This window comes from Pan paniscus, chromosome 8, assembly GCF_029289425.2.
Source record: "Pan paniscus chromosome 8, NHGRI_mPanPan1-v2.0_pri, whole genome shotgun sequence".
NCBI classification, from domain to species: Eukaryota; Metazoa; Chordata; class Mammalia; order Primates; family Hominidae; genus Pan; species Pan paniscus.
This window is the reverse complement of record NC_073257.2, coordinates 107,554,055-107,581,300: the sequence shown is the minus strand read 5'-3', so window position 1 is coordinate 107,581,300 and position 27,246 is coordinate 107,554,055. Positions and strand designations below refer to the sequence as shown.

The 27,246-nt window shown below is 40.6% G+C and overlaps 2 protein-coding genes across 9 annotated transcripts in view; both read left to right on the top strand.

Moving 5' to 3' along the window:
- The window catches only part of TCTN3 (tectonic family member 3), a 30,079-nt gene extending 15,774 nt beyond the window's left edge, over positions 1–14,305 (top strand). For all 4 annotated transcript variants that reach the window (XM_055093206.2, XM_055093205.2, XM_003825397.5 and 1 more), the window contains one exon: positions 13,408–14,305. In XM_055093206.2, the coding sequence (XP_054949181.1) occupies positions 13,408–13,641 (234 nt within the window). In that variant the 3' untranslated portion in view covers positions 13,642–14,305. The remainder of the gene's footprint in view (positions 1–13,407) is intronic.
- A 6,355-nt stretch (positions 14,306–20,660) lies between these two features.
- ALDH18A1 (aldehyde dehydrogenase 18 family member A1) overlaps positions 20,661–27,246 on the top strand; it is a 50,993-nt gene continuing 44,407 nt past the window's right edge. Inside the window, exons 1-2 of one of the 5 annotated variants that reach the window (XM_003825394.6) lie at positions 20,661–20,936; positions 24,166–24,281. In XM_003825394.6, coding sequence (XP_003825442.1) covers positions 24,194–24,281 — 88 coding nt within the window. In that variant the 5' untranslated portion in view covers positions 20,661–20,936; positions 24,166–24,193. Of the gene's footprint in view, positions 21,088–24,165; positions 24,282–27,246 lie in introns of those variants that run through there. The other 4 variants (XM_008950712.5, XM_024930415.4, XM_008950713.6 and 1 more) reach the window with 4 other exon arrangements.

Genomic DNA, 27,246 nt, shown 5'->3' with positions numbered 1-27,246 from the left:
TGAGTGGCAAACTGCCAGTCTATATACTGCATTTAGTCTATAGACTTGTTTTGTTTGGCCCACAAAGCATTTTATTATTTAAGTTTATGCCAACATTTAAGAATCAAGAATTTGCCCAGACATTCAGATTTCTGACTTTAATTGAAAATCTGACAGTATAAACCCTATTATATTCCTGCATGGCATAAAATCTTCAGTTGCTGAATGGTGATATCCACTTTTAGAAAGAGTACTCTACCCTGTTCTGCATTCATACAACCTAAGCCAACCCACCCTTCACCATCCCACTTCTCTTTCAGGTTATCTGCTTAGGCTGGTAGGCATTTGTGTTTATAAACCTTGAACTCAAGCTGCTAGATGGTCAGTTGCATTGTGAACTGAACTATCTGAATGATTTTTCATTGTAAATGTATAGCTATAGAAACACTTTAAATTCCTCTTTCTATAAAAAGTGAAGTAGCAAAATTTTTGGACCATTCCCAAGGACAAACAATAAAATAGAGGGAAAATACAGCAAAAAAAAACAAAAAACAAAAAACTGTGTAGACTTCACTATCTTCTTGTATGATTATTATAATATATAAACATTTATTGAACATTTACTGTGTGACCGATAGTAGTGGTATTTTCAATCAGTGTTTTTTGTAAGTGTTGAATTCTCACAACAAACCCATGAGGTAAACAGCATTTGTTTATATGGTATTCTGCCACTTACAATTTTATACTATTTAGGGTTCTAAAGGGATCTTTAAATTTGAGAATTAATAAAACACATCATATGTCATGTCTACATATAAACCCTTTAAATTAAAAAATATATCTCTAGGAAGAAACAACTAGTTTTAAGGAATATGCAGTATCAATTGAAACCAAAACAATAAGTGAATTTAAAAGACAATGTAGCATCACAGGACCATGGCTCTAAACCTTTCTAAAATTATAATATTTAATTTGTGTTTATCACCAAGTGAATCATCTACTCTTTAGATTATCTAGGAGATCCATTGTCTGCAGTTTATATGGTAAGCATGGGCTTTGAGTCAGACAGACCTATAAATCAAGTTATTTTACTTCTCTAAATCTGTTTTCTCTTCTATAAAATGGAAATTAATAATACTCATTGGGTTGTACAGATTAAGTGAGATCATTAAAGTAGAACAGCACAGTTCCTGGTACGTAGTATATATCCAGTAAATATTACTCTTGATATCATTATTATCAATTTTATCATCATTAACTTTTTTGGTTCCAAGCTTCTATAGAAGTAGCGTATCAAGAAGTTTTGAGGCAAAACAGAAAAGAGAAAAGTAGGTATTAAAGCAATGTTTTTCAACCTTTGTTGACTATCACCCATGGTAAGAAAATATATTTTATATCATGACCGAGTTTGCAACACACATGTACATAAAATAGACACAAAAGTTTTATGAAACAATGCCCTTACTATACCCAGTGCACCCACAATTTGTGATTTTCAGTATCACAACAGAAAATGTGATATTTTCTGGCCGGGCGCGGTGACTCACACCTGTAATCCTAGCACTTTGGGAGGCCAAGGTGGGCAGATCCCTTAAGTTCAGGAGTTCGAGACCAAGTCTGGCCAACATGGTAAAACCCTGTCTCTACTAAAAATACAAAAATTACCTGGAAATTACTCAAACCCGTGAGACGGAGGTTGCAGTGAGCAAAGATCCTGCCACTGCACTCCAGCCTGGGCGACAGAGCAAGACTTTTTCTCAAAAAAAAAAAAAAAAAAAAAGATATTTTCTATTCTGGTTTATTCTGGTTTGTTTTTGTATTTTAAATGCTAGACAAAACCCACTAGTGGGTCACAATTTGCAATTTGAAAAACACTTTCAGAGGATACATCTCTGACTATATTTCATAACTAATTGTTTTATTTAATAAGCATCTTTTATTTATTATAATTGAAAGTTGGCTATGTTTTATACCACAGTCAAATAACATATGCTAGAAAAATTGCCAATCTAGCTGTCTGTCTTAGTGGTTCTGAATCTTATGGACCCCACTGAGAGAATCTATTTAACACTATTGACTTATTAGAAGAATGCAGACATGCAACATTCCTTATATTGTTCCAGGGATTATTGATTTTTCGAAGCCAGGCTAAGAACCTCTGCCACAATCTTGTAATTAAGCAGGCAGCATACTAGGAAAGATAAGGAACAATAATTAAGAGTAATTCAACATTAGATTTTAGAAATAATTGCTACAGTAGAAAGGGCTAGGAAGTGACAGGATTAGTAAGAAGGGATTCTCTTTCTCCTTTTTGTTAATGTCTTGGAGAATACTAACTGACTTCTCTTTCAATAAGGGACAGTTGCAGCACCACCAGTAGACTTAATAACTATGACTCAGTAGTTTCTGTCACTGAAATCTTTCTTTCACAAGGATCAATCAACCACTATTTGCTTTTATCTCTTAATGAACTATTAGACTATAGAAGTACTTTGCCTCCTTCTGTGGTTTCCTAATAGCTAACATTGAAGAAACTGACCTAGTTCATTCGGCTGGGGTTTATTTTTTAATTATTTTATTACCTTTTTTTTAAAAGAACTTTTCAAAGTTTGCTTAATGTTTCCTATGTTAAAATATATAACCGGCCAGGCATGGTGGCTCACACCTGTAATCCCAGCACTTTGGAAGCCGAGACAGAGGGATCACTTAAGGTCAGGAGTTTGAGACCGGTCTGGCCAAAACGGCAAAACCCTGTCTCTATTGAAAATACAAAAATTAGCCGGGCATGGTGGCACACGCGTGTAATCCCAGCTACTCTGGAGGCTGAGACAGGAGAATTGCTTGAACCCGAGAGGCGGAGGTTGCAGTGAGCCGAGATCGCGCCACTGAACTCCAACCTGGGTAACAGAGCAAGACCCTGTTTCAAATAAAATAAAACATATAACCACTTGAAATCTCTCCCTGATACATGACATTTAACCACCTTTATCCTGTAACATATTCATTCTCAATGACTCCTTTGAAAATTTGGATAACTTCATTGACATCTTTAAAATAAGTTAGGGAATTTAAAGATTTTCAGTAGCTTCTCTCTCAAATATGTTTATCCCTAAGGAAAAAAAAATGGAGATCTTTAAAGAAAAATTACCTTTACATGGACATTTACAACACACTTTATTTATTTATTTATTCATTCATTCATTCATTCTAGAGATGGGGTCTCGCTCTGTCACTCTGGCTGGAGTGGCAATATGCTTTATTAAAGTCTAACATTCATAATAGAAATCACCATATCTGATTGTGTTAAATTAAAAGAGACTTGTAGATATAACATACAGATACAGTTTATGTTTTTGGATAGGAGTCTGATTTGGACAAAGAAATGTAAAGCACCTTTTGGGATAGTTAAGGAAACTTGAATATGGACTATATTTTAGATAGGAAAAAAATGTTGTTGACATGAAAAGGTAGACACTATTTTTTTTAAAGTAGATTACAAAACAGCCTATACAGTATGATCTCGTGGTTAAAAATATATATATGGATATCCGTGTGTATAGATAAAATATAGATATTAATAATGGTATTCTTAGCGGTAGAAATATGGTTTTATTATTTTTATTTATATTCTTTAACTTTATTATTTACTGCTTTTGTAAAATTAAACTTAAAGTCACTAGGAAACTCTAAAAATAACTAGATGTTATTTAAAAATGAATTTATTCAGTTTCATTTACAATACCATGGAAAAATTACTTAGGAACAATTTAGCAAAAAGATGCAAGACCTCTTCACTATAAAACATTACTGAGATAAAGGAGATCTAAATAAATGGTTCATGAAGAGGACTTAACATTAAGATTTCTATCCTCAAATGGATCTACAGATTTAATGCAGACCCAATAAAATCCTAGAAGGTATTTTTGTAGAAATTGATGAACTGATTCTAAAATTTAAATGGAAATGCTAAGGGCTTAGAATAGCCAAAACAATTTTGAAAAAGAACAAAGTTGGAGGACTTACAGTACTTGATTTAAAGATTTACTCTAAATCTCAGACAGAGTGGTACTCTAGTATAAAGATAGACAGACCAATGGGACAGAAGAGAGTTCAAAAATAGGTTCATAAATCACATCAATTCAATGGGAAAAATTTTTAAAAGTATTTATCTATTTACTTCTTAGAGACAGGGTCTTAAATTGTGTTACAGCCCAAGCTGGAGTGAAGTGGTGCCATCATAGTTCACTGCAGCCTCGAATTCCTAGGCTCAAGTGATCCTCCTGCCTCAGCCTCCCGAGGTAGCTAGGACTACAGGCACATGCCACCATGCCCAACTATTTAATATTTTGTTGAGATGAAGTCTCACTATGTTGCCCAGGATGGTCTCAAACTCCTGGTCTCAAGTGTTCCTCCAACCTTAGCCTCTCAAAGTTCTGGGATTACAGGCATGAGCCACCTGCCCTGAAAAAAAAAAGTTTCTTTTTTTTTAACAATTGGTGCTGCTGAAATCTCAGAATTCACTATTAAAGAGCTCATCCCTGTAACCAAAAACCATCTGTACCTCAAAAACTATTGAAATTTTTTAAAAGTTGGTGCTGGAACAACTGGATGAATCTGGAACTACTGGGTAAACATATGGGGGAAAAATGAACTCTAACTTGTATCTCAGTCCATACATAGAGTACTTATGTCTGGATCATAGACCAATACATAAAATCCAGAATTATAAAGCTTCTAAAAGAAACATAAGAGACTGTAAGTTTGAAGAAAGCAAAGATTTCTTAGACAAGAAACAAAAAAATCATTGACCATAAACTTTAAAATTGATAAATTGGACTTTAGCAAAATTAAAAATCTCTGCTCACCAAAAGATACCATTATGAAAATGAGAAAACAGGCTAGTTTGGGAGAAAAAGTTTCTCAATAGTTTATCTGACAAAAGACTCATATCTAGAATATAAAAAGACCTTTTACAAATAAACAATACAATGACAAACTAAAAATGGGCAAAAGATTTGAACAGATACTTCAGCCTGGTGCAGTGGCTCACACCTGTAATCCCAGCACTTTGAGAAGCTGAGATGAGCGGATCACTTGAGGTCAAGAGTTTGACACCAGCCTGGCCAACATGGTGAAACTCCATCTCTACTAAAAACACAAAAATTTGCTGGGCATGGCGACGCATGCCTGTAGTCCCAACTACTTCAGAGGCTGAGGCACGAGAATTGCTTGAACCTGGGAGGCAGAGATTGCAGTGATCCGAGATCATGCCACTGCGCTCCAGCCCGGGCGACAGAGCAAGACTCCATCTTAAAAAAAAAAAAAAAAAAAAAAAAAAGATTTGAACAGATACTTCACAAATGGAGATAAACAATTGATCATTAAACATAGGTATTCAACATCATTAATCATTAGAGATATGCAAATTAAAACCGTGCGCTACTACTTCATGCTCACAAGAATGGCTAAAACAAAAAAGACTGACAATCATGTTCCAAGAATGTAGAACAACTGGAATTCTCATACATTGCTAGTAGATATGAAAATTGGTCTAAACTTTTACAAATGCATCTTCCTTATGAATCCGCAATTTTACTCCTAGGTGTTTACCCAAGAGACATTAAAACATATGCCCCAAAAAAGGCTTGTGCAAGGAAGTTTATAACAGCCCTATTCATAATCACTCAAAACTGGAAACAACCCGAATATCCATCTTGAGGAGAATGGGCAAATTATGATATATTCGCACAACGGAATACTACTTAGCAGTAAAACAGAATGAATTACTGATGCACAAAACAACATAGATGAACGTCAGAAACATTTATCTTTAGTGAAAGAAGCCAGACACACACACACACACACAATAATAATAATTAATTTTTAATGATAAAAGTCAGAAAGTGGTTACTTCTGGGAAAGGGACAGAGAATAGACTGGAAAGGGACACGAAGGAGCTCTGAAATGATGGACATACTCCAGACCTTGCTTTGGGTATTGGCTATAAAGCATATATAATTGGCAAAACTCATTGAACTAAATATTTAAAATGTATATATTTTATTGTTTATAAATTATACCTCAACAAAAATATTAAAACCAAACAAAAAAACATTTAAAAAAAATGAGAGGCCAGGCACAGTGGCTCACGCCTGTAATCCCAGCACTTTGGGAGACCAAGGTGGGCGGATCACCTGAGATTGGGAGTTTGAGATCAGCCTGACCAACATGGTGAAACCGTGTCTCTACTAAAAAAAAAATACAAAAAATTAGCTGGGCGAGGTGGCACACGCCTGAGTCTGTAATATATGTGTCTGATAAAGTTCTTATATATGCAAAATAAGGAACTCTTACAGCTCATTAATGAGTTAGACACTTGTATCAAAGATGAATTTGTTCTAGTTGATAGTCTGAATGCAGCTACAAAAACACACCTAAAAGTTAGTATCCACAATTTTTTCTTTAATAGTTTTTATTTGTACTGATTTTACGTAGGGTATTAACATATAATGGTTTAAAAATCGTGATCATACAGATGTAATGTATAGGGTGTACTTCTTATTACCAAAGCCTAACGTAACCTAATCCAAGCTCTTCATGTTGTTACAAAGTAAATCTTATTTTGGGACAAAGGATTTTATTGTACTGTAAATTGAATTGAAGCAAATAACCCCCCAAACTTTACAAAGTGTTAAAACAAAATTGCTGGTGGTAATTTCTTAAGTAAACATCATGAAATATAGCTTAAAGTAGAAATAAATTAAGTCAACCATACATAACAGAACTGGACCCACAGTAAATGAAGTGTGCTGACTGGGCTATGTATCTTCTGTCTGTCTTGATAAAAGAAATGAGGTGACCAGATTTTGAGGGAGTTATTTTTCCCCAGTGCTCTTCCTGTTGCACACACTAAATAAACAGTGAATTCTCTAATTTTGCCTATCTATAACTTTTAAAACACAAATGGAAAAATTTAGACTTGAGAATCAAAATAAAACACACTGAATATACTCAAAGAATCTTGTTCTTCATGTGATACTAAAACTCAAATTCTAAAATGGGTCAATAGGCTGGTGCAGTGGTGCACACCTGTAATCTCAGCACTTTGGCAGGCTGAGGTGGGAGGATCACTTGAGTCTAGGAATTCGAGACCAGCCCAGGCAACATAGTGAGACCCCATCTCTACAAAACATCAAAAAATTAGCTGGGCATGGTGGCATGCACCTGTATTCCTAGCTACTCAGGAGGCTGAGGTGGGAGGATTGCTTGATTCTAAGAGGTCGAGGGTGCAGTGAGCCGTGTTTGTACCACTGCACTCCAGCTTGGGTGACAGAGTGAGACCCTGTTTCAAAAAATAAAATAGGCCAGGCGTGATGGCTCATACTTGTAATTCCAGCATTTTGGGAGGCGGAGGCGGATGGATTGCCTGAGTCCAGGAATTTGAGACCAGCCTGGGTAACATGGCAAAACACCATCTCTACTAAAAAAAAAAAAAAAAAAAAAAAAAAAAAAAAAAAATTAGATGTGCAAGGTGGCACACGCCTGAGCCTCAGCTACTTGGGAGGCTGAGGTGGGAGAATCACCTGAGCCAGAAGAGGTCAAGGCTGCAGTGAGCCAAGATTGTACCACTGCACTCCAGCCTGGGCAATCAGAGTGAGACCCTGTCTTAATAAATAAATAAAAATAAAATAAAGTAGGTCAATAACATTTGGTATTATCTGGTTACCTAGTAAGTGCAATGTAAGCTCCTTTTAATTGGAGTATCTACTAGGCTGCATTTACTCCAAACTTCCATACAATTATGGAGGCAATTTTAAAAATAAATGCAGAATAAACATTTCATTTGAAACATTTGTTAATAAATACATGAATTAATTAAGCACAACCATTAAGATCCTAATTACCATGTGATGGGAAGGAAAAAGGGTCAAATAGATCTGTAACTGCTAACTCTTAAATAGCTGTGACATACTTTCTACTTTGTGATTTATTAATCTCTTATTATGTTAGTTCCCTACCTCCAAAAGAAATCTCCACTCATTTGTTTAAAAAAAAAAAATCTTTATTGAGTGCTTACTCTGTGCCAAGTACTATGCCTGGAACTAGTTATAGAGAGGTGAAGCAGATAGACATCATCCATGGAAGGTCTGAGACACCCCTGAGGTGAACAGTTCTAATCTGTGTAGAAATTCGCCAGCAGATACTGAAGGCCTGAACTTGGGTGGGAGTTTGGAGGGCTTTGAGAAGTGACAGAATTCAGATTTAGAGATGCCACAGGTAAGACTTGGCTATGTAGATGTGGAGGTTGAGGGGGAAGGAGTCAAGGATCCATGTGTTATTTTGATAAATTCATACACTATGTGATGATCAAATCGGTATTTAGGATACCCATCACCTTGAACATTTGTCATTTCTTTGTGGTTGGGAACATTTAAAATCTGCTCTTCTAGCTATTTTGAAATACACAATATATTGTTATTAATACAGTCGCCCTACTATGCTGTTGAACACTTAGTTATCCTTGACTTACCTGTTTCACAGATAATGTATTGACTTTCTATTTTTGTAGGTCGGTTATTTTCCTCCTACCCCCCCCACTACTCTGCCAGTGTATTTGCATCAAATTATTAAATCAGTATTCAATGTTTCATCATGATGTTTATGTAAATATGCATGCTGCGGCAAGTGTTCAATTTTTGTGGAACTTTTTATTTTTCTGAAATTAATAATTACCTATTTCACTCTTAGTTTTCTTTGAGCTAATAGCTAAGGCTTCTCACACTCTTCAACAGCTCTGTAAAATTTCTGTCAATGCAGTTTTTCAAACAGTTGAACTTGCCATATTATCTATCAGTTCCACATTTTCCTGCATATTTTCTTCATGGAGACCTCCATAACCCCATAACCTGATGTAGTGTGGACTAGTTGCTGCCCTGCAGTGGTCGTGGGACTTTCTTGTACTGCCATCTAGGGAATTATTCTTACTTGTCTTAGATTCACTGTTTACTGGACACTACTTCGTCCTTTTTCTTGGTTTATTCTCTTGTATTTATGGAGCTTAGAGTCTAATAATTTGGGGGGGGGGAAGATGCATGTAAAGTATTTTTTTTCTTTAGTTCACATTGTCTGAAAATATCTTTATTCAATCTTCATCATCCATCATCATTATGCTTAAATGATCATTTGGTTAGAACATTCTAAATTGAAAATTATTTTCACTCACAATTTTGAAGGCATTCTTTCATTGTCTTCTAGTTTCCAATATTGCTGTTCAGAAGCCATTTTAAGATCTTTTTATTCTTAACAGTCTGAAGTTTTCAAAAGTTTATGCCTTGAGTAGATCTTTTCTTCATTCATTATACCAAATTTTTTACTCTGAAACTCAGTTCTGAGAATTTTCTATTATTATTACATGATTAACAATTTCCTTCCCACTCTTTTCTCTGATATCTCTTTTTTTTTTTTTTTGGCACTCCTATTAATCTGTTCGGGTGTCGCTAGATTGAATCTCTATTTCTTTTTCTTTTCTCTCGTTGTCTATCTCCTTATCTTTTTGTTCTTCCTAAAAAAGATTCTCAACTTTATCTTTTAACTTTTTTACTGAATTTTTTATTTTGGCCATCAGATTTTTAATACCTAAGGTCTGTCTTATTCTGTTTCTTTTCATAATATCTTTTTTCATGTATCTCTGAAGATACTAACAACTTTGCATCTTCATCTTTCATTGTCTGTGTTTCCTCAGAGTTGTTTATTCTGTTCATTTGGTACAGTTTTTCTCTTTATTGTGAGAAACTTTCCGCATGTTTGTCAATCTTCAACTCTCAATCCAAAATAAGAGTAAGCTGTTAAGCTGACTGAAAGCTCTGTGATTGTGGGTGACACTGACTGACTTGTGGCCTTCACTGTGGAGCAGTTAGTATCTTTATGTCTTTGCTGGAACTGTTAATTTTTTCCAGAGAAAACTCTCTAGTCTCCTGACTGAAGGGTATGGGTGTAAAACCATCTTCATCTAAAATGAAGTAAGCATTTTAGAGCTAAATTAGAGAAGGGATAATTCCCCATTTTTCATTCCATGCCTCACTCTGTCCTTCTTTATGCCCAATGTCCCTGAGTCCAGAATTTCTCTGGCTTAAGTGGTTTAGTCTCTTGTTGAGGGGGAGAAGGAATAGTTGCCTGATTGCATTGAAGGGATATCATTCAGTAATGATTTTCCATCTGCCCCTCATCCCTTCCTCTGTTACCTCCTGTCACTGAGTCTTTAGAGTTCCACAGAGAAAATCTGCTTGTGTCTAGTCTCTGAAAACTTTCAGGTTTGGCCTTCTTTCTCTCTGTTAAACCTTGCTGCCATCTGCTTTCTGTTTTTGCATATTATGATGTCTCCCCATTCCAGTGAACATGGAGTTTTTGTATCTGTTTCTTGTTGGATTGGAGTGGTTTTAAGATATAGAGGGAGAAGACATGTCTTTATGCTGCTGTCTTCAAATCTAGTAGTAGCTCTTAATGAGCACATATTCTGGGTGACTCTGAAAGAACAACTCAGTTCGAACAATTTTTGTCATGTGGGGTTTCTCAGCCACTGAAACACCACTAGAAAGATACTAATATATATACTTGAGCAGACACTGGCCTAAAGTTTGCCTTCTTGGGTTAATAGTTATATTAGACTTCAATTCTGGGTATGGGATGACCTCAAGGATACAGAAATTCCCTGATTTGGGAGTTTGAGGAGGCTAATGTTACTCTTTTTCCCTGCCTAAGTTTGAAACCAATTAAAAGGAGTCAGATAAAGATAATCAAATATCAGTTTTATTACTAATTAATGCTAGGTGGATATGATTTGGGTGTATAGCAGTGTTCAGTACGACACTCTTCCATCATGAGACCACTATCCCAATTCCAACCACAGCTCCTTTGGGAATTCTCCTGGGACTGCTAGTGGGCAGTTTCAAATCTGCCCCCCTCCTAAAAGCTCTGAAATAACTTAGAATAACACATTGATTCAATCAACTTCTAGACGACACTGACCCATAGCTGAAAAATCATTCCCTATTCTGTTTCCCATCCCAAAGTATTTCTCACCATTTCAGCCAGTATAGGTCACCAGGCATTTTGCAGTGAGTTTACATAACAATATTAACATGCTTCAATAATGTCAGCTATAAAGATTTGCTCCAAAAATTGAATATATGTCCTCTCCCCATTATAAAATTCCTGAAGGAAAACTAAAGTCCTAGTAGTAAATCCTTTTGTAAGTTTAAGTCAAAAGAAAGTTTATTATTTATCCATAGGTAATATGTTCTTATCCATTTTCTTTCTCTGATTAGTCTCAGCCAGTCTTCGATGCCTGGCTGGAGTTAGGAATCCCTCGGCAGCTTCAGCCCAGGCTGGCCATCCTTGTAATGTATGTGGTTCTTTCAGTGCCTCAGAAGTTATATTTATCCTATGCCAAGTCCCTCATGAGCCTCACTATGTTAAAAAAAAAAAAAAAAGGCTGGGCGTGGTGGCTCACACCTGTAATCCCAGCACTTTGGGAGGCCGAGGCGGGCAGATCACTAGGTCAGGAGATCGAGACCATCCTGGCTGGACACTGTGAAATCCTGTCTCTACCAAAAATACAAAAAATTAGCCAGGTGTGATGGTGGGCACATGTAGTCCCAGCTACTCGGGAGGCTGAGGCAGGAGAATGGCGTGAACCTGGGAGGCAGAGCTTGCAGTGAGCCGAGATCGCGCCACTGCACTCCAGCCTGGGCGACAGAGCAAGACTCCATCTCAAAAAAAAAAAAACTACAGAATTAATTTGAATGCAAGATTAGCACAGGACTGACTCAATACCCATTTAAAAACAAACTTTAGGAAGCTGAGGCAGGAGGATCACTTGAGGCCAGGTGTTTGAGATCAGCCTGGGCAACATAGCAAGATTAACATGGAAATTTTCCTAGGACTATAAACAGCTATTTTGTTAAACTTGAAGATTTTCTTCATTCACCCTCCTTCATTCTGATGCACATATTATGCATCAGAGAGGGCAGTTTCAAATAAGCCCTCCTAAAGGCTCTGAAATGAGTTAGAATAGCACATTTATTAAATCAACTTATAGACAACACTAACAACTGCCTCTACAAAAAAATATAATAATAAAAATTAGCCAGGCCGGGCGCAGTGGCTCACACCTGTAATCCCAGCACTTTGGGAGGCTGAACTGGGCAGATCACTCGAGGTCAGGAGTTCGAGACCAGCCCAGCCAACATGGTGAAACCCCGTCTCTACTAAAAATACAAAAAAATTAGCTAGGCATGGTGATGGGTGCCTGTAATCCCAGCTACTTGGGAGGCTGAGGCATGAGAATCACTTGAACCCAGGAGGCAGAGGTTGCAGTGAGCCAAGATTGTGTCACTGCACTTCAGCCTGGGTGACAGAGTGAGACTCCATCTCACACACACACACAAAAAAAATTTAGCCAGGTGTGGTTGTGCACTCGTATAGTCTTAGCTACTCAGGAGGCTGAGGCAGGAGGATCACTTGAGCCCAGGAGGTCAAGGCTGCAGTGAGTGATGATTGCACCACTCCACTCCAGTCTGGGTGTCAGAGCAAGACCCTGTCTCTAAAAACAAACAATCAAGTGACAGTCCCTAGGAGAGTTATTCCAGGCAAAATTATGTTCCCAGAGCTTGGTACTTACTGTTGCCAAAGACCACAGCAAATGCATAATATGTTCATCAGAGTGAAGGAGGGTGAATGAAGAAAATCTTCAAGTTTAACAAAATAATTATTTACTGTCCAAAAATTATAATCAAAAGTTTGCTTGTTGAGCTGAGTCAAAACAAAGGGAATTCATTTTAGATAAACATGATTCCAGACATCATCAGGCTGCAGCCATATCTACCAAAGCTACATCTGTTAGGTCAGATACTTGAGTCAGTCTGACAATATCCCTTCTTCTAGGAACATCTGTTTTATTTGGCATGAGTTGGTGGGTGGTGGAAGGATCCTTCCAACCCTGAGAGTCTGTGAGTGACCTTTCTTTCTGCCATTGGAGAAGGAATAGAATTGCTACTACTACTTTCACTTGTACATATGTACTGTTTCAGAGCCTGGAGCCTTCTGATAGAGTAGAGCTGCTAAGCACCTAAGAGCAGCAGTTTTGCCATGTGGCCTCTCTGATATCAGGCAGCTCCCCAGCTAGGGGAAGCTAGAGTCAGGGTTTAGGTAGGTGTAACTGTTCAGTTCTGCTATCATTGACTATTGCTAAGATATTCATTTCCTTGTGTCTCACTGAAAGAGAACTACATAGGACCAATATGAGATAAAGGTATATCTTGCTTAGAATTATTCATTTCTCTCTTCAGGGAAAGTAATAATAACAGCCAAGTTAGAGTGCTATATGAATGGGTACCAAGCACTGACCTGTCATTGACTTTCTTCCTGTAGGATTCTCAGCAAGTTACAGAAGTATCTTTGACAACTCTTGTGAACTTTGTGGACATTACCCAGAAGCCAGAGCCTCCAAGGGGCCAACCCAAAATGGACTGGAAATGGCCATTCGACTTCTTTCCCTTCAAAGTGGCATTCAGCAGAGGAGTATTCTCTCAAAAATGCTCAGTCTCTCCCATCCTTATCCTGTGCCTCTTACTACTTGGAGTTCTCAACCTAGAGACTACGTGAAGAAAAGAAAATAATCAGATTTCAGTTTTCCCTATGGGAAACTCTGAGGCAGCCACTTATCTTGGCTAAATAGATCCTCACCTGCTCATGACCAGAGAGCATTTAGGATAATAGAGGACCTAACTGAAGGAATCCTTGTATATGAAAGGAGTTATTTTAGAAAAGCAATAAAAGTATTTTATTCATCATGGCTCTCTGCTTTGGGCTCTGCAGGCCACCAGATACACGAGGCCCCTACTTCTCAAGCTGGGAAGGCCAAGAGCCTTCCTTCAGCCTTTCTGGTTATGTTACACCTAGCTGAATGTTTACAAGGTCTGGATCCATCAGCCCTCAGGCACAGTTGGGCCAAGCAAAAAGAGAGAAACACTTCTGCTGTCACCTTGAGTGAACTCAGGAATAGCTTCCCTCTGGACTGTAGAGGAGCTAACTGTTTGGAACAGAAAACTGCTGGCTGTTGATTTTGTCTGGTTCCTTTGCCAACATCTGGGCACACCCTTTGCCCAGACACGAGTGGGGAAAGCAGTTCTTTCTCCTCAGTTTCCAAAGTAAATGGGGAATCCCAGCTTTCTTTTCTACTAGCAAATGACCCTACCATTTATTTCTGCCTTTTTCTTCCGTTCATTGTGAGGAAAAATAAAACTGGTTGAGAGCTTTGTTGTACTAATTCCAGCAGCATGGTAGAAGGCAGCTGACCTGTGGTCTGCCTCCTGATTATGCTTCTATGTTTGTGAGGTTTGGGGAAAAAAAGTCCGGGTAGAGTGGCTCATTCCTGTAATCCCAGCACTTTGGGAGGCTGAGGCAAGAGGATTGCTTGAGGTCAGGAGTTCGAGACCAGCCTGAGCAATGTAGCAAGACTCCACCTCTACAAAAAATGAAAAGCTGGCCGGGCACAGTGGCTCACGCCTGTAATCCCAGCACTTTGGGAGGTCAAGGTGGATGGATCATGAGGTCAGGAGTTCAACACCAGCCTGGCCAACATGGTGAAACCCCATCTCTAATAAAAATACAAAAATTAGCCAGGCATGGTGGTGGGTGCCTGTAATCCCAGCTACTCAGGAAGCTGAGGCAGGAGAATCGCTTGAACCAGGGAGGCGGAGGTTGCAGTGAGCCAAGATTGTGCCATTGCACTCCAGCTTGGGCAACAAGAGCGAAACTCCGTCTAAAAAAAAGAAAAGCTTAGCCAGGCATGGTGGCACACACTTTTGGTCCCAGCTACTCAGGAAGCTGAGGTGGGAGGATCACTTGAGCCCAGGGAGTCAAGGCTGCAGGAAGCCATGATCATGCCACTGTACTCCAGCCTGGGCAACAGAGCAAGACTGTCTCAAAAAAAGGGTGGGGGGTATGCAGGGAGGGATGAAACTTTCATAAATACACCATAGCATTTAAATCAGGGGACTTGGATTCTTTTCCTTGGAGATATACTCTGAAGACCCCAGTTTTGTGACTGACATTAGTGAGTTCAGCATAAAATTATTTTTTTTAGCACCAGGCAGTGGCAGCTTACAAAGGGCCTTGCCTGCCCTGCCAATTCAGAGATTCTGGCTTGCAGAGAAAACAAGGTAATGTCCTATTATTCTTGGGCGGGTAGGAATTGGTTGGGAACTATGATAGAAAACATTAAAAGGTTTAGCCCTGGAGCAGAATTATGCTAGCCTTGTAATTAAGGCAAATTTTTGGTGGACGATGTCAAATCTACTTGTTTTAAACTTTAAATCCATTTTACAAAGAATTGAATCTAAAGAATAGAATGTACTAGAACAACTTCAGTGAAACTCTGAAATGTGGAATTGTAAAGTGCAGCTCCTCAGTGACCCAACAACTCAGTGGGGGAAGATTGACGTAACACAGGAGACTACATTTGTTCAGAAAAGCAAACAATCAGTGTGGCCTAGACTAGTGAGGGGCAAGTTTGGAACTAACATGGCAGGATGTAGAGGATTGGGAGAGTGAGTGGGAGGGAGGTGATCCCAGGAGCCTAGAACAACCCTCATGAAGGCCCAGGGTTTTTCATGGGCAGGAGGGTTCAGGGCCTGAAGTGACTGTAGTAGAAACACTGAATGGGCCAAACAGCCAAGATACGCAGGATGGCAGCTCCTTTTGTGGGGACTTGAAAGTCAAGACAGAATTGGGAGATAGTTTGGTTTTCTTCACAGCATATTAATGCTCTGAAATTAAAATTGCCTTTTAATACAGCATATACTTAGTTATAATCCTGCTTCATGAGAAGAAAATGCTCATTTGTAAAGTCATCTCTGACTGGTTTATCATTTTGCCCTTTTCCAAAACACTTGGAAAGTAACCAGTTTCCCTGAAAGAAAAGGCAAAGTTTTGAGCAGTTGTTATTAAATTAGAGGAGGTGCTTCTGTACAAGGGGAAGTCGGTAGCTGGGAAGCTGATAGCACAGATCCCACCATAGTCCATTTCATAGACATTTAATTCAGTAACCCTGCCTCCGAGGAGACCTGTAGTGAAACTGACCACAAAGCTAATGGAATATTTAAGTTTGGGCTTCTTAAAGGAAAAAATATGTGACAACTCATTCTCATCTATGGGGCAGCAGACATCCAGTCCACTGCTGACAGACTACCTGCCCCTTTCAGAATCCGGTCTCTCTTACTCCCTGATTCAGATCCTTAGCCTCATTCCGAAGTGCTTTGAGACCACTCTGTGCCTTTAGACAAATTACATGTCAACTATAATTCACATACCATAAAATTCATCCTCTTAAAGTGTACAATTCAGTGGTTTTAAATGTATTCACAGAGTTACACAACCATCACCAGAACATTTGCAGTCCCAGCTATTTGTGAGATGGAAGTAGGAAGATCGCTTGAGCCCAGGAGGTTGAGGCTGCAGTGAACCATGATCATGCCACTGCACTCCAGCCTGGGTAACAGAGTGAGACCCTGTTTCAAAAACAAACAAACAAACAAACAAAAAACTCAACTTCTTGTGTATTGTATGTAATACTCTATGAGTAACTTCCCTTTTTTATCATTGTATTTGTTTGTTCAGTATTCTGGGTCTTTTAAAGCAGTGGTTCCCAAACGTTAGTCACAAAGTAATCTTTTAGGGTGCTTTATAAAAATACTGATTCCTGGGCCCTACCCCTAGAGATTCTGATCACTGGTGGAAGAGGCAGGTCTAGGAAGTGGGGACTCCAAGATCTGTATTTTGTAAAGTTTTCTAGGTGCTTCTGATGTGCAGCTTGGTTTGTGAAACTATGTGATGTTGCGTAGTGTGGCTGAAACTGGTTTCATTTAAGGGTCCCATCATTGCCAACTCCTGAATATGTCCACTATTTCTCTGAGAATTCCAACTGCTCAGAACTTTGCTTAAGGAGGGGAGGGGACAGCCTCCATCTTTCCATTACATGCATGACTGGACCAAGAATGGAGTCCTGAACCAGTCTAGGCCAGTACAATTTTCTCTCCCAGGAACTTGGAATTTAGACCAAGACTTGAAATGAGTCACGAGTGGGCACTAACTGGAAAGATTTTTTAGAGCTAGGGAAGCCATTTTCCACCAAATGTTCACTAATGGAGACTCTATCTTAAAGGAAAAGTGGAGAGAAGGAAACAGATGGGCAAAGAAAAGTGTCAGCAAGAGACTTAGAGATGGAGAACCATCTTGATTACTTACTTTCCAGTTTTCTTGTCCCTGCCCCTTGTGAGACCCAATTTTACCTCCTGCCTTTGGAGACTATAAGTTACTGCTTCTAGTAAATTGTCTTGTTTGAATGAGTTTCTGTTTTTACAATTAAATAACTTGAGATTAAGGTAATTTAAGCCTAAAACAATTTAGATGGCATCTAAAGAAGCACTTCTCAATCCTGCATTCTTATAGACCAATACTAAATGTCCCACTTCCTATGTGACTGTCTGGTCATGTCCAGCCTTATTTCTAATTGCTGAGACAAAAGTTAAACCCCTCCAGTCAAAAAAAGAATCAGTCTTTTTATCATACACAGGAAAAATATCATAGCTGAATTACTTCCTTGACTTCTATGGAGGGAAAAACTAGCTCATATGTCTGGAATTTAATTTTTCCTAATCCATAGTTACATATCCCACTACTTTCTCCTTATTGATGGAATAGAATATTAGTAATAAAATAGTAATAAAAATAAGAGTGATAAATAAAATAGAAAATGTCTGTACAATGTTAAAGGATTTTCATTTTTTATACTCTTCACAACCCTATGGGATAGACAAGGATGGTGTCATTAGCCCAATTTCTTAATTTGAGAAAACTAAACCAAAAGTAGTTCATTTTATTTATCAAATATCTATTGAATATTTCTTATGTTCCATGAATATACTTCCCTGTTCTCAGGAGCTTATCTTTTAGCAGGGAAGGCAGATAAGCTATTACCATAAGGTAATCTGTGAGTTAAGAGAAGAACCAGAACAGGCCTTCTAAAGTGAAGGCCCCTATCCCTTGGCTCTAGCTATACCCACAGTCATCTAATTCATTCTAAGTACATGATGAGAATCTTAAAAGACGAGGTACCAGATATAACTTACTTGAGGGAAATTTAATTTCTTTTGTTTTTTTCTACCCTACTGCAAATTCAAAATGCTCCACATTTAACACATTTCGTATTCTCATTCCTCATCCAAAAGAACTGTTGTTCCCTGTTCACAGTTCCACATGGCTGGGGAGGTCTCAGGAAACTTACAATCATGGTGGAAGGGGAAGAGGCACGTCTTACATGGTGGCAGGCATGAGACAGCAAACCAGTGAAGGGGGAAGAAAGAGTTCCTTATAAAACCATCAGATCTCATGAGAACTCACCTCATAGATTTCCTGATTCATGGTATTGCAGCACCATCAGATTCCCAAGCACTGCTCTTCTTCTCTCACTCTCCCACTTTGAATAAGTGCTGTCAGCTCTCCCTCCTTTTTGTTCCCCATTCCTCTGCTGGAGCCTTTTTTGGGCCACCATTTCTTACCTGGGCCTTTGCAATAGGCTAACCAACATTCCAGCTCTAGGCGTCTTTACTGATTTCTGGCACAAAAATCGGATCATACCATTCCAGCACTTAAAAAGTCATGTTTCTCTGTTTTTAAGGATTATAAAATTCAAAATCTTTAGCATACCACAAAAAACCCTTTGTAAGTTTAGGATACCAGCCAGACCCCTCTCCTGTCATGTCCTACTGCAAGTAGCCTCTTTTCACGGGGTGTCTCACACCTCTGCATATATCATTCCCTTATTCCCTCTTCCTCATATGATCCTGTACTCCTCTCCTCTTTTAGGTAAACTCCTTACTTCTAGTGCTTCAAAGCACAATTTGAATATCAACTCTTTTTAAAGCCATTGTATTAGTCTGTTTTCACACTGTTACAAAGACATACCCAAGACTGGGTAATTTATAAAGAAAAGAGATTTAGATGATTCACAGTTTCACATGGCTGGGGAGGTTTCAGGAAACTTACAATCATGGTGGAAGGGGAAGAGGCAAGTCTTACATGGTGGCAGGCAGGAGAAAGCAAACCAGTGAAGGGGGAAGAGTCCCTTATAAAACCACCAGATCTCATAAGAACTCACTATCACGAGAACAGCATGGGGGAAACAGTCCCATGATCCAATCACCTCCCATCAGGTCCCACCCTCCATAGGTGGGGATTATGGGAATTACAATTCAAGGTGAGATTTGGGTGGGGACACAAAGTCAAACCATTTCAGCCATCCCTGAATGTCTGGCCATCCCATTCTTTAGTATTCATCACATGGTATTGTAATTATTTGCTCATATATCTCTCTCTTCCATAAGGCTGTGAACTCAGCTATGTCTTCTTCCACACCCAGGGAATGCTTGGCTGTCTCAGTCCATTTTGTGCTGCTAAAACACAATAACACAGACTGGATAATTTTTAAATAATAGAAATTTATTTCTCACAGTTCTAGAGGCTAGGAAGTCCAAGATCAAGGTGCCAGCATCTGGTGAGGGCTTTCTTGCTGTATCCTCACGTGGTGGAAGGGCAGAAGAGCAGAAGAGAACACCCACCTCCACAAACCTTTTGATAGCAGCATTAATCTATTCATGAGGGTCACTCTATTCATAAAGGTGGAGCACTCTTGACCCAAATGCCTCCCATTAGGCCCCACCTCCCAATATTCTTGCATTGGGAATTAAGTTTCCAACATATGAATTTTGGGGGACATATTCAGACCATAGCAGTAGCCAGTGTTTAATAAACAAGAAAATGAATAAATAGGCTTAGTAGTGTTATCAGGGACGACAGAAGGGCATGATGCCTTTCTGTGCCCAACCTCCTATCAAGTGCTGCCCTCCCACCACCCAGCACTATGTGCCTATGCAGGAATGTGTCCTTTGAGCAAAATACAGCAAGGAAAGAGGGAGAAAAATCTGTGTTTTCACTTTTTTTCTTTTTCTTTTTAAGAGGTGGGGTCTTGCTGTGTTGTCCAGGCTGGATTTGAACTCCTGGGCTCAGGTGGTTCTCCTGCCTCCACCTACGAGTAGCTGGGACTACAGGCACACACCACAGTGCCAGGTTTTTGTGGTCTCTCTTTAAAGGTGAGTCTGCATTCACCTTTGGAATAGTTCTAGTTGTCAGAGACTGAATATCCTATTTTAAAATGCAATAGTCTTACAACTGCCTTTGATGAAAGGGAGTTGAGATGGGACCATTGGGGAAACCTCCACATGACTAGGGGGCAAGTAATTTGATTGCAGTGCCAAAATGCTTCCATTTAAGGAGCCAAAGTTTGCAAATGTGTGTAAACTGATCCAATCTATTCCCAGGATGTGCCTGGAGTAACTAACATATGTAAGTTGATCCAACCTATTTCCCGGGATATAAATGGTTAACATTGACAAACACACCTTATGAAATCTACCAGAAGCTGAGGGTGCCAGGCACCTCTTCTACCTTCCTGGAAGGCCCAGTGGGGCGGCGTTTCGAAGGTGTCTTCGCCCCTGTCTCCGGCCCCTGTCCCCTCCCGGGACGTGGGCGTTCCCCCTGAACTCGAGTCCCGCCTCTTCCAGGCTGCCGGGGCCTGGTGGGCTGGCCCGCCACGTGGAGCGCTGGCCTGATTCTCGAAAGGGGCCTACGCCATTGCCGCGCCGCAGCTCCAGGACAGGCCCTCGCCCCACGTCAACAGCGTAGGGCCGGCTGCCCAGGTTTACTCTTACGCCACTGACGTAACGTCATCGTGCGGGACGTGGACGGAAGAAAAAAGAGAGTGAGCGAGCGCCGGAATCAGCCCGGCGTGGAGTGCGGACCCGCGGTAGTGCCAGGAGGCGAAGGCGGCGGTGGTGAGGCAGGTACGCGGCGAGCGGCGGGGATGGCTAGGCGCCCGCGTCTCTGCGGAAGCTGTTGCGCGCCCAGGCTCAAGGGCGAGGGGCGTGAGCGCCGGGCCGCTGGAGCGGGGACGCTGCCGGAGCAGGTGCCGGGGCCCGGGGATCTGGCCCATGGGTAGGTGTGGGCCTCGGCCGAGGGATGGCGGCTGCATCGGGCCGCCCAGGGCGCGCTGCAAGACCGTGGCGCGCTCCCATATGCCGGTGCGCGGCGGCCCCGGGATCTACGGATGGCTACGGGCCCTGACCTCCCCGGCCTCCCCTGGGTACACCATGTGAGGAACTGGGCCAAGTGGAGACTTCAGGCATCCGCGGGCCCCTTCCTTCCAAGAGTATGGAGCCTGCACTGGTGGGTGGCGTGGGTGGCGGTGGTGGCAGCGCCGGGATGCCGCGGGTTTTAGCTGGCCGCACGCCGACTCTCAGGGGCCTGGGTCCCTAGTTCCCCGCGGCCCTCCAGGCGTTCATCATCCCCTCCTCAAAGCCAGACTCCCTTTGCAGTATGGCATTCTGTGTATGCTGGGGTCTTCCTGTTACAGCAGGACGCACCCACATACCCCACCTCGTCCTTCCCCCATCATTGTCCCCTGCCCTCTGAGGTGGTGAGGCCCATCGGATCTTTGTATTTAAGTGGTGAGCCATATACCGAGCATGTGTTTGTGGGTGAACTGTGCTGGGACTAAGGTTCACTTCTCTGTTCAAATCAGTTAGATAAGGGCTTTCTGTTTAGTCTGTAAAGAGATATTGAGAAATGTCTTGAGTCAAAACGTGAAAACTTTCTTCAACTGATGGAGTCTAAACACACACACAGAGTCGAGACACAGTCACACGAATCTAGACACGAGTCTAGATACACACACACACACACACACACTCACACTCACACTCACACTCTCTTTGCTCCTTGGGATCAACTGTGTGCTTCTCGAGGGCGTAATACACTCTGGCAGGGTGAGCTATCCATTGCAGTGACAGAGTAGATGTAACCTCCGAGGTCAGTCAGAGATGGTGGTACAGGGGAGAGGTCAGGAGGCTTGGTTTCTACGTCAGTCTTCAATCTCTATTTCAGTGACCGTAAGTGTTCAGAGCTTTCAATGACTCTTGGTTAATAGAGAGGTAAACAGTCAGTCAATATATGTGTGTGATTGTATCTAATAGTGAATATTCGTTGAATTATTTGTTCCCGTGATGGGTCTTGAAGGAAATTAAGGAAAAAATAATTGTAAGGCATCATTAGTGCCTAAAAGACAAAAGGAGGAAAACTGACATTTACTGACCATTTGTTGTACCCAAGCACTTTCCACGCATTCTCTCTTTTAATTCTCACTATAATTTCATGAGGTCCATAGTGTTAGTATCCCTGATTTATAAGTGAGGAAACAGAGGCTTAGAAAAATTGGGTAACTCTTACATATGTAACTAACCTGCACATTGTGCACATGTACCCTAAAACTTAAAGTATAATAATAATAATAAAGAAAAATTGGGTAACTCTCCACAAGACACACAGCAAGTGCAGAGCTCGAACCCAAATCTGACCAACTTCAAAGGCCTTGTTCCTCATCGTTTTTGCCATATTGTCAATGGAAAGTTTGTAATCCAGATGGGAAAAGCAGTAGTCATGAGCTATTTAAAAGCTAACCTATAGAATTATATCCAGCTGTGAAGACTAGCCTTGCTGGGGAAGGTTTCTTAGGGAGGTGGAACTGGAATTTGATTGTTTTACCCTTTGGCTCTTCTGTAGTTATTTTGGAGAATTCACATGTAAATAATTGTTTAGCAGCCATTATTGAAGGAATTTATATAAGCAGCAAACTTAGATCACGTGCTAAAATCATACTTCAGTGTTATGAAAAAATTGAAATAACAAAGATCAATTAATACTTTCTGTTGCCTACTAGATGCCATATGTTTTAGAACAGCTGCATCCTGCCAGTCTCTTCTCTGTCCCATTTCAGTGCCTTTGTGCAGTATAAATTGTAAAGCAATGACACCATTCCTAATTTTTCTTCACTATGGGGCTAAATGCTAGTCTTCTGAGGCACATTTAAGAGGGCTGGGATATATCCACCAATCCATGGAACAAAAGTTAAAAGGAGGCCCACAAACAAAGAAAGTGAAGTATTTTTCTTACCTTGTGAAAATAGCAGTGTCTCTGTAGCATAAAAAGAGCTACAATATTGGGAGGCCGAGGTGGGTGGATCACAAGGTCAGGAGATCGAGACCATCCTGGCCAACATGGTGAAACCCCGTCTCTACTAAAATACAAAAAATTAGCCAGGCATGGTAGCGCGTGCCTGTAGTCCCAGCTACTCGGGAGGCTGAGGCAGGGGAATCACTTGAACCCGGGAGACAGAGGTTGCAGTGAGCCGAGATCGCTCCACTGTACTCCAGCCTGGCAACAGAACAAGACTCCATCTTAAAAAGAAAAAAAAAAAGCTACAATAATGAATGGCTTGTTCTCCCTGTACATATAGGAACGAGTTCCCTACTTTTTTGTGAAATAAACTATTCTTTGTCTAAAGTCTCAAATTTGACCCAGGGTGAGGAAATGCCCATAACTGCCTTATGTTCTCAACCGAGATTTGTAGCCATATTCTCTTCCTCCACAGGATTAAGATGTTAGCCAGTTGTAGGCATTGCCACTGCCTTCCAGGGGTACAAGAGTTATTTTGTAATCCTGTGGGCATCAGGAAGAAAGACATGGCAGCAGCCTCTGGCCTTTCCTCTTGCTTTTCATGGCTGGCTGGCAAGGATCAAGCTGACATTTCAAATAGGTGCATTTCCTGGTTCTGTTGGGAGATGTTAGCAGAAAGGTGGACATGATTGCTTTAGGATGTTGGATCTGTTACAGGAATTATATGAAGATTTAGTATTAACACATAAGCATTGCACCTGAAAGATTTTTTTTAAATTTGGAAGATACCAAAAAGAGCAGGTGTTTTTTGTGTCTCAAAATATTCCTAACCCTGCATTATTATTTGCTTACATAAAAACTAAGATGGTTGAGGCCTAGAAAGGAGCCACTTACTTTTTCTCTCTTTTCTATAATATAGAGGAGGTGGGAGTTTCCCTAATACAGAGGAGTTTGGAGCAGGAGAGTCAGATTTTTACTCCGAGGGTAAGGGGAAGTAGAGGGAAATAAAATGAATTGTCCAGTATTTTTCATTACTCACTTTTTAAAAAATGTATTCTGCAGATACTTTGGTCAGTGACCACATCGCAGCATGTTGAGTCAAGTTTACCGCTGTGGGTTCCAGCCCTTCAACCAACATCTTCTGCCCTGGGTCAAGTGTACAACCGTCTTCAGATCTCGTATGTATCATAGAAAACTTATGAGTATGTGGGACGTTTGATAGTCAAAGTATGTTTCAACAAGGTTTTCAAAGAGAAAAAAGATGTTTGTTTGTTTGTTTGGAGACAGGGTCTCATTTTGTCACCCAGGCTGGAGTGCAGTGGCACAAACATAGCTCCATGCAGTCCAGACCTCTTGGACTCAAGCAATCCTCCTGCCTCAGCCCACCAAGTACTTGGGACTACAGGCACACACCACCACGCTGACTCTAACTTTTTTATTTTTTGTCGAGATGCGATTTTGCCATGTTGCCCAGGCTGGTCTTGAACTCTTGAGATCAAACAATCTGCCTGCCTTGGCCTCCCATAGTGCTGGGATTACAGGCGTGAGCCATCGTGCCCAGCCAAGAAAAAAGGTTTAAAAGAGAGAGAGAGAAAAAAAGATGTAATTTGGCAGAATTGGACAAAATTCTGCCAAATAGCAAGGAGGCAAAGAGGTAGTCTCCTGGTGAAATGTTCTCAGTGTTTGTGTCAATAAAGTTGACCCCCAAATAAATTTCTACATGCTTTTTTTTTTCTTGAGTCTCACTCTGTCTCCCAGGCTGGAGTGCAGTGGTGTAATCTCAGCTCACTGCAACCTCTGCTTCCCAGGTTCAAGCGATTCTCCTGCCTCAGCCTCCCAGTTAGCTGGGATTACAGGTGTGCATCACCACACCCAGCTAATTTTGTATTTTTAGTAGAAATAGGGTTTCGCCATGTTGGCCAGGCTGGTCTCGAACTCCTGACCTCAGATGATCTGCCCGCCTCGGCCTCCCTCCCAAAGTGTTGGGATTACAGGTGTTAGCCACTGTGCCCGGCCCCATGCTACTTTTGTTCATTACTCGTTTTTTGTAATTAAGTTTTAGATTTTGAGCTAATTATAAATTCACTTGCAATTTTAAGAAATAGTACAAAAAGGTCCCTTATACCCTTTACCCAATTTCACCCAGTATCTGAACCAAGATATTGACGTTGATACGATCAAGATACAGAACATTTCAATCACCACAGGATTTTTTATTTCTCTTTAACAGCCACTGTCCTCTTCCCTATTACTAACCCCTGGCCAACATTAATCTGGTCTACATTTTTATAATTTTGTCCTTATAAAAATGTTATATAAATGGAATTATCCAGTATGTAACCTTTTGGAATTCTGTTTTCTTCAGCATAATTCTCTGGAGATTCATTCAAGTTGCTGTGTGTATCAGTTAGTTCCTTTTTATTACTGAGAAGTATGTAATGCTATGAGTGTATCACAGTTAGTGTAACCATTCACCCATTAAAGGACATCTGGGTTGCTCTCATTTTTTGGCTGTTATGAATAAGGCTGGTATGAACATTGATGTACAGGATTTTGTGTGAACATAGTTTTCATTTCTGTGGGATAAATGCCTAAGAGTGTAGTTGCTGGGTCAGATTGTAGCTACATGTTTAGTTTTTTACATAGTTTGAATGTATGTCCCTACCAAATCTCATATTGAATTGTAATTCCCAGTGTTGGAGGTGGGGCCTGTGGGAGGTGTTTGAGTCATGGGGGTGAATCCCTCATGCCTTGGTGCTGTCCTTGAGATAGTGAGTGACTTCTCACAAGATCTGGTTAAGTGTGTGGCACCACCCCCTCACTCTCTCTTCTTGTTTCCTCTCTCGCCATTGGAGATGCCTGCTTCCCCTTTGCCTTCTGCCATGATTATAAGCTTCCTGAGGCCTCACCAGAAGCTGAGCAGATGCCAGCACCATGCTTCCTGTACAGCCCACAGAACTATGAGCCAGTTAAACCTCTTTTCTTTATAAATTACCTAGCCTCAGGTATTTCTTTACAGCAATGCAAGAATGGCCTAACACAGTTTTATAAGAAACTGTCAAACTGTCTTTGCAGAGTGACAGTACCATTTTACATTCCTACTAGCACTGTATGAGTGATGCACTTTCTCTGCATCTTTACCGTCATTTGATGTGGTCACTCTTTTTTATTTTAGCCATTTTGATAGGTATGTAGCGATAATCACATTGTGGCTTTAATGTGCCTTTCCCTAATAGCTAATGATATTGAACATCTTTTCATGTGTTTATATCCTCTTCAGTGAAATGTTAGTTCATGTCTTTAGCTCATTCTTTTTGTTTTTTTTTGTTTTTTGAGATGGAGTCTTGCCCTGTCACCCAGGCTGGAGTGTAGTGGCGCAATCTCAGCTCACTGCAACCTCTGCCTCCCGGGTTCAAGCGATTCTCCTGCCTCAGTTCCTGAGTAGCTGGGATTACAGGTGCCCACCACCATGCCCAGCTAGTTTTTGTATTTTTAGTAGAAACAGGGTTTTACCATGTTGGCCAGGCTGGTGTCAAACTCCTGACCTCAAGTGATCCCCCCACCTCAGCCTCCCAAAGTCCTGGGATTATAGGCATGAGCCTCCACACCTGGCCTTCAGCTCAGTTTGAATTGGAAAGTTGTTTTTTTTTTAAACTATTGAATTTTGAGAATTCTCTATATCTTCCTGTCTTAGTCCATTTTTATTGCTATAAAGGAATATCTGAGGCTGGGTAATGTATAAAGAAAAGAGGTTTATTTGTCATGGTTCTGCAGGCTGCACAAAAAGCATGGCACCAAAAACTGCATTGGGTGAATGCCTCAGGCTGCTTCTGCTCTTGGAAGAGGATGAAGGGGAGCTGTTGTGTGCAAAATCAGATGGCCAGAGAGGAAGCAAGAGAGAGAAAAGAAAGGGCCAGGCTCTTTTTAACAACCATGTCTCATGGGAACTAAGAGTGAGGACTCATGCATTCCCTCTGAGAATGGCACCAGGCTGTTCATCAGGGATCTGCCCCCGTAATTCAAACACTTCCTACCAGGCCCCACCTCCAACACTGGGGATCAGATTTCAACCTGAGACTTGGAAGGGCCAAACCATATCCAAACCATAGCACTTCCAGGTATTAGTCCTTTGTTGGATAGGTG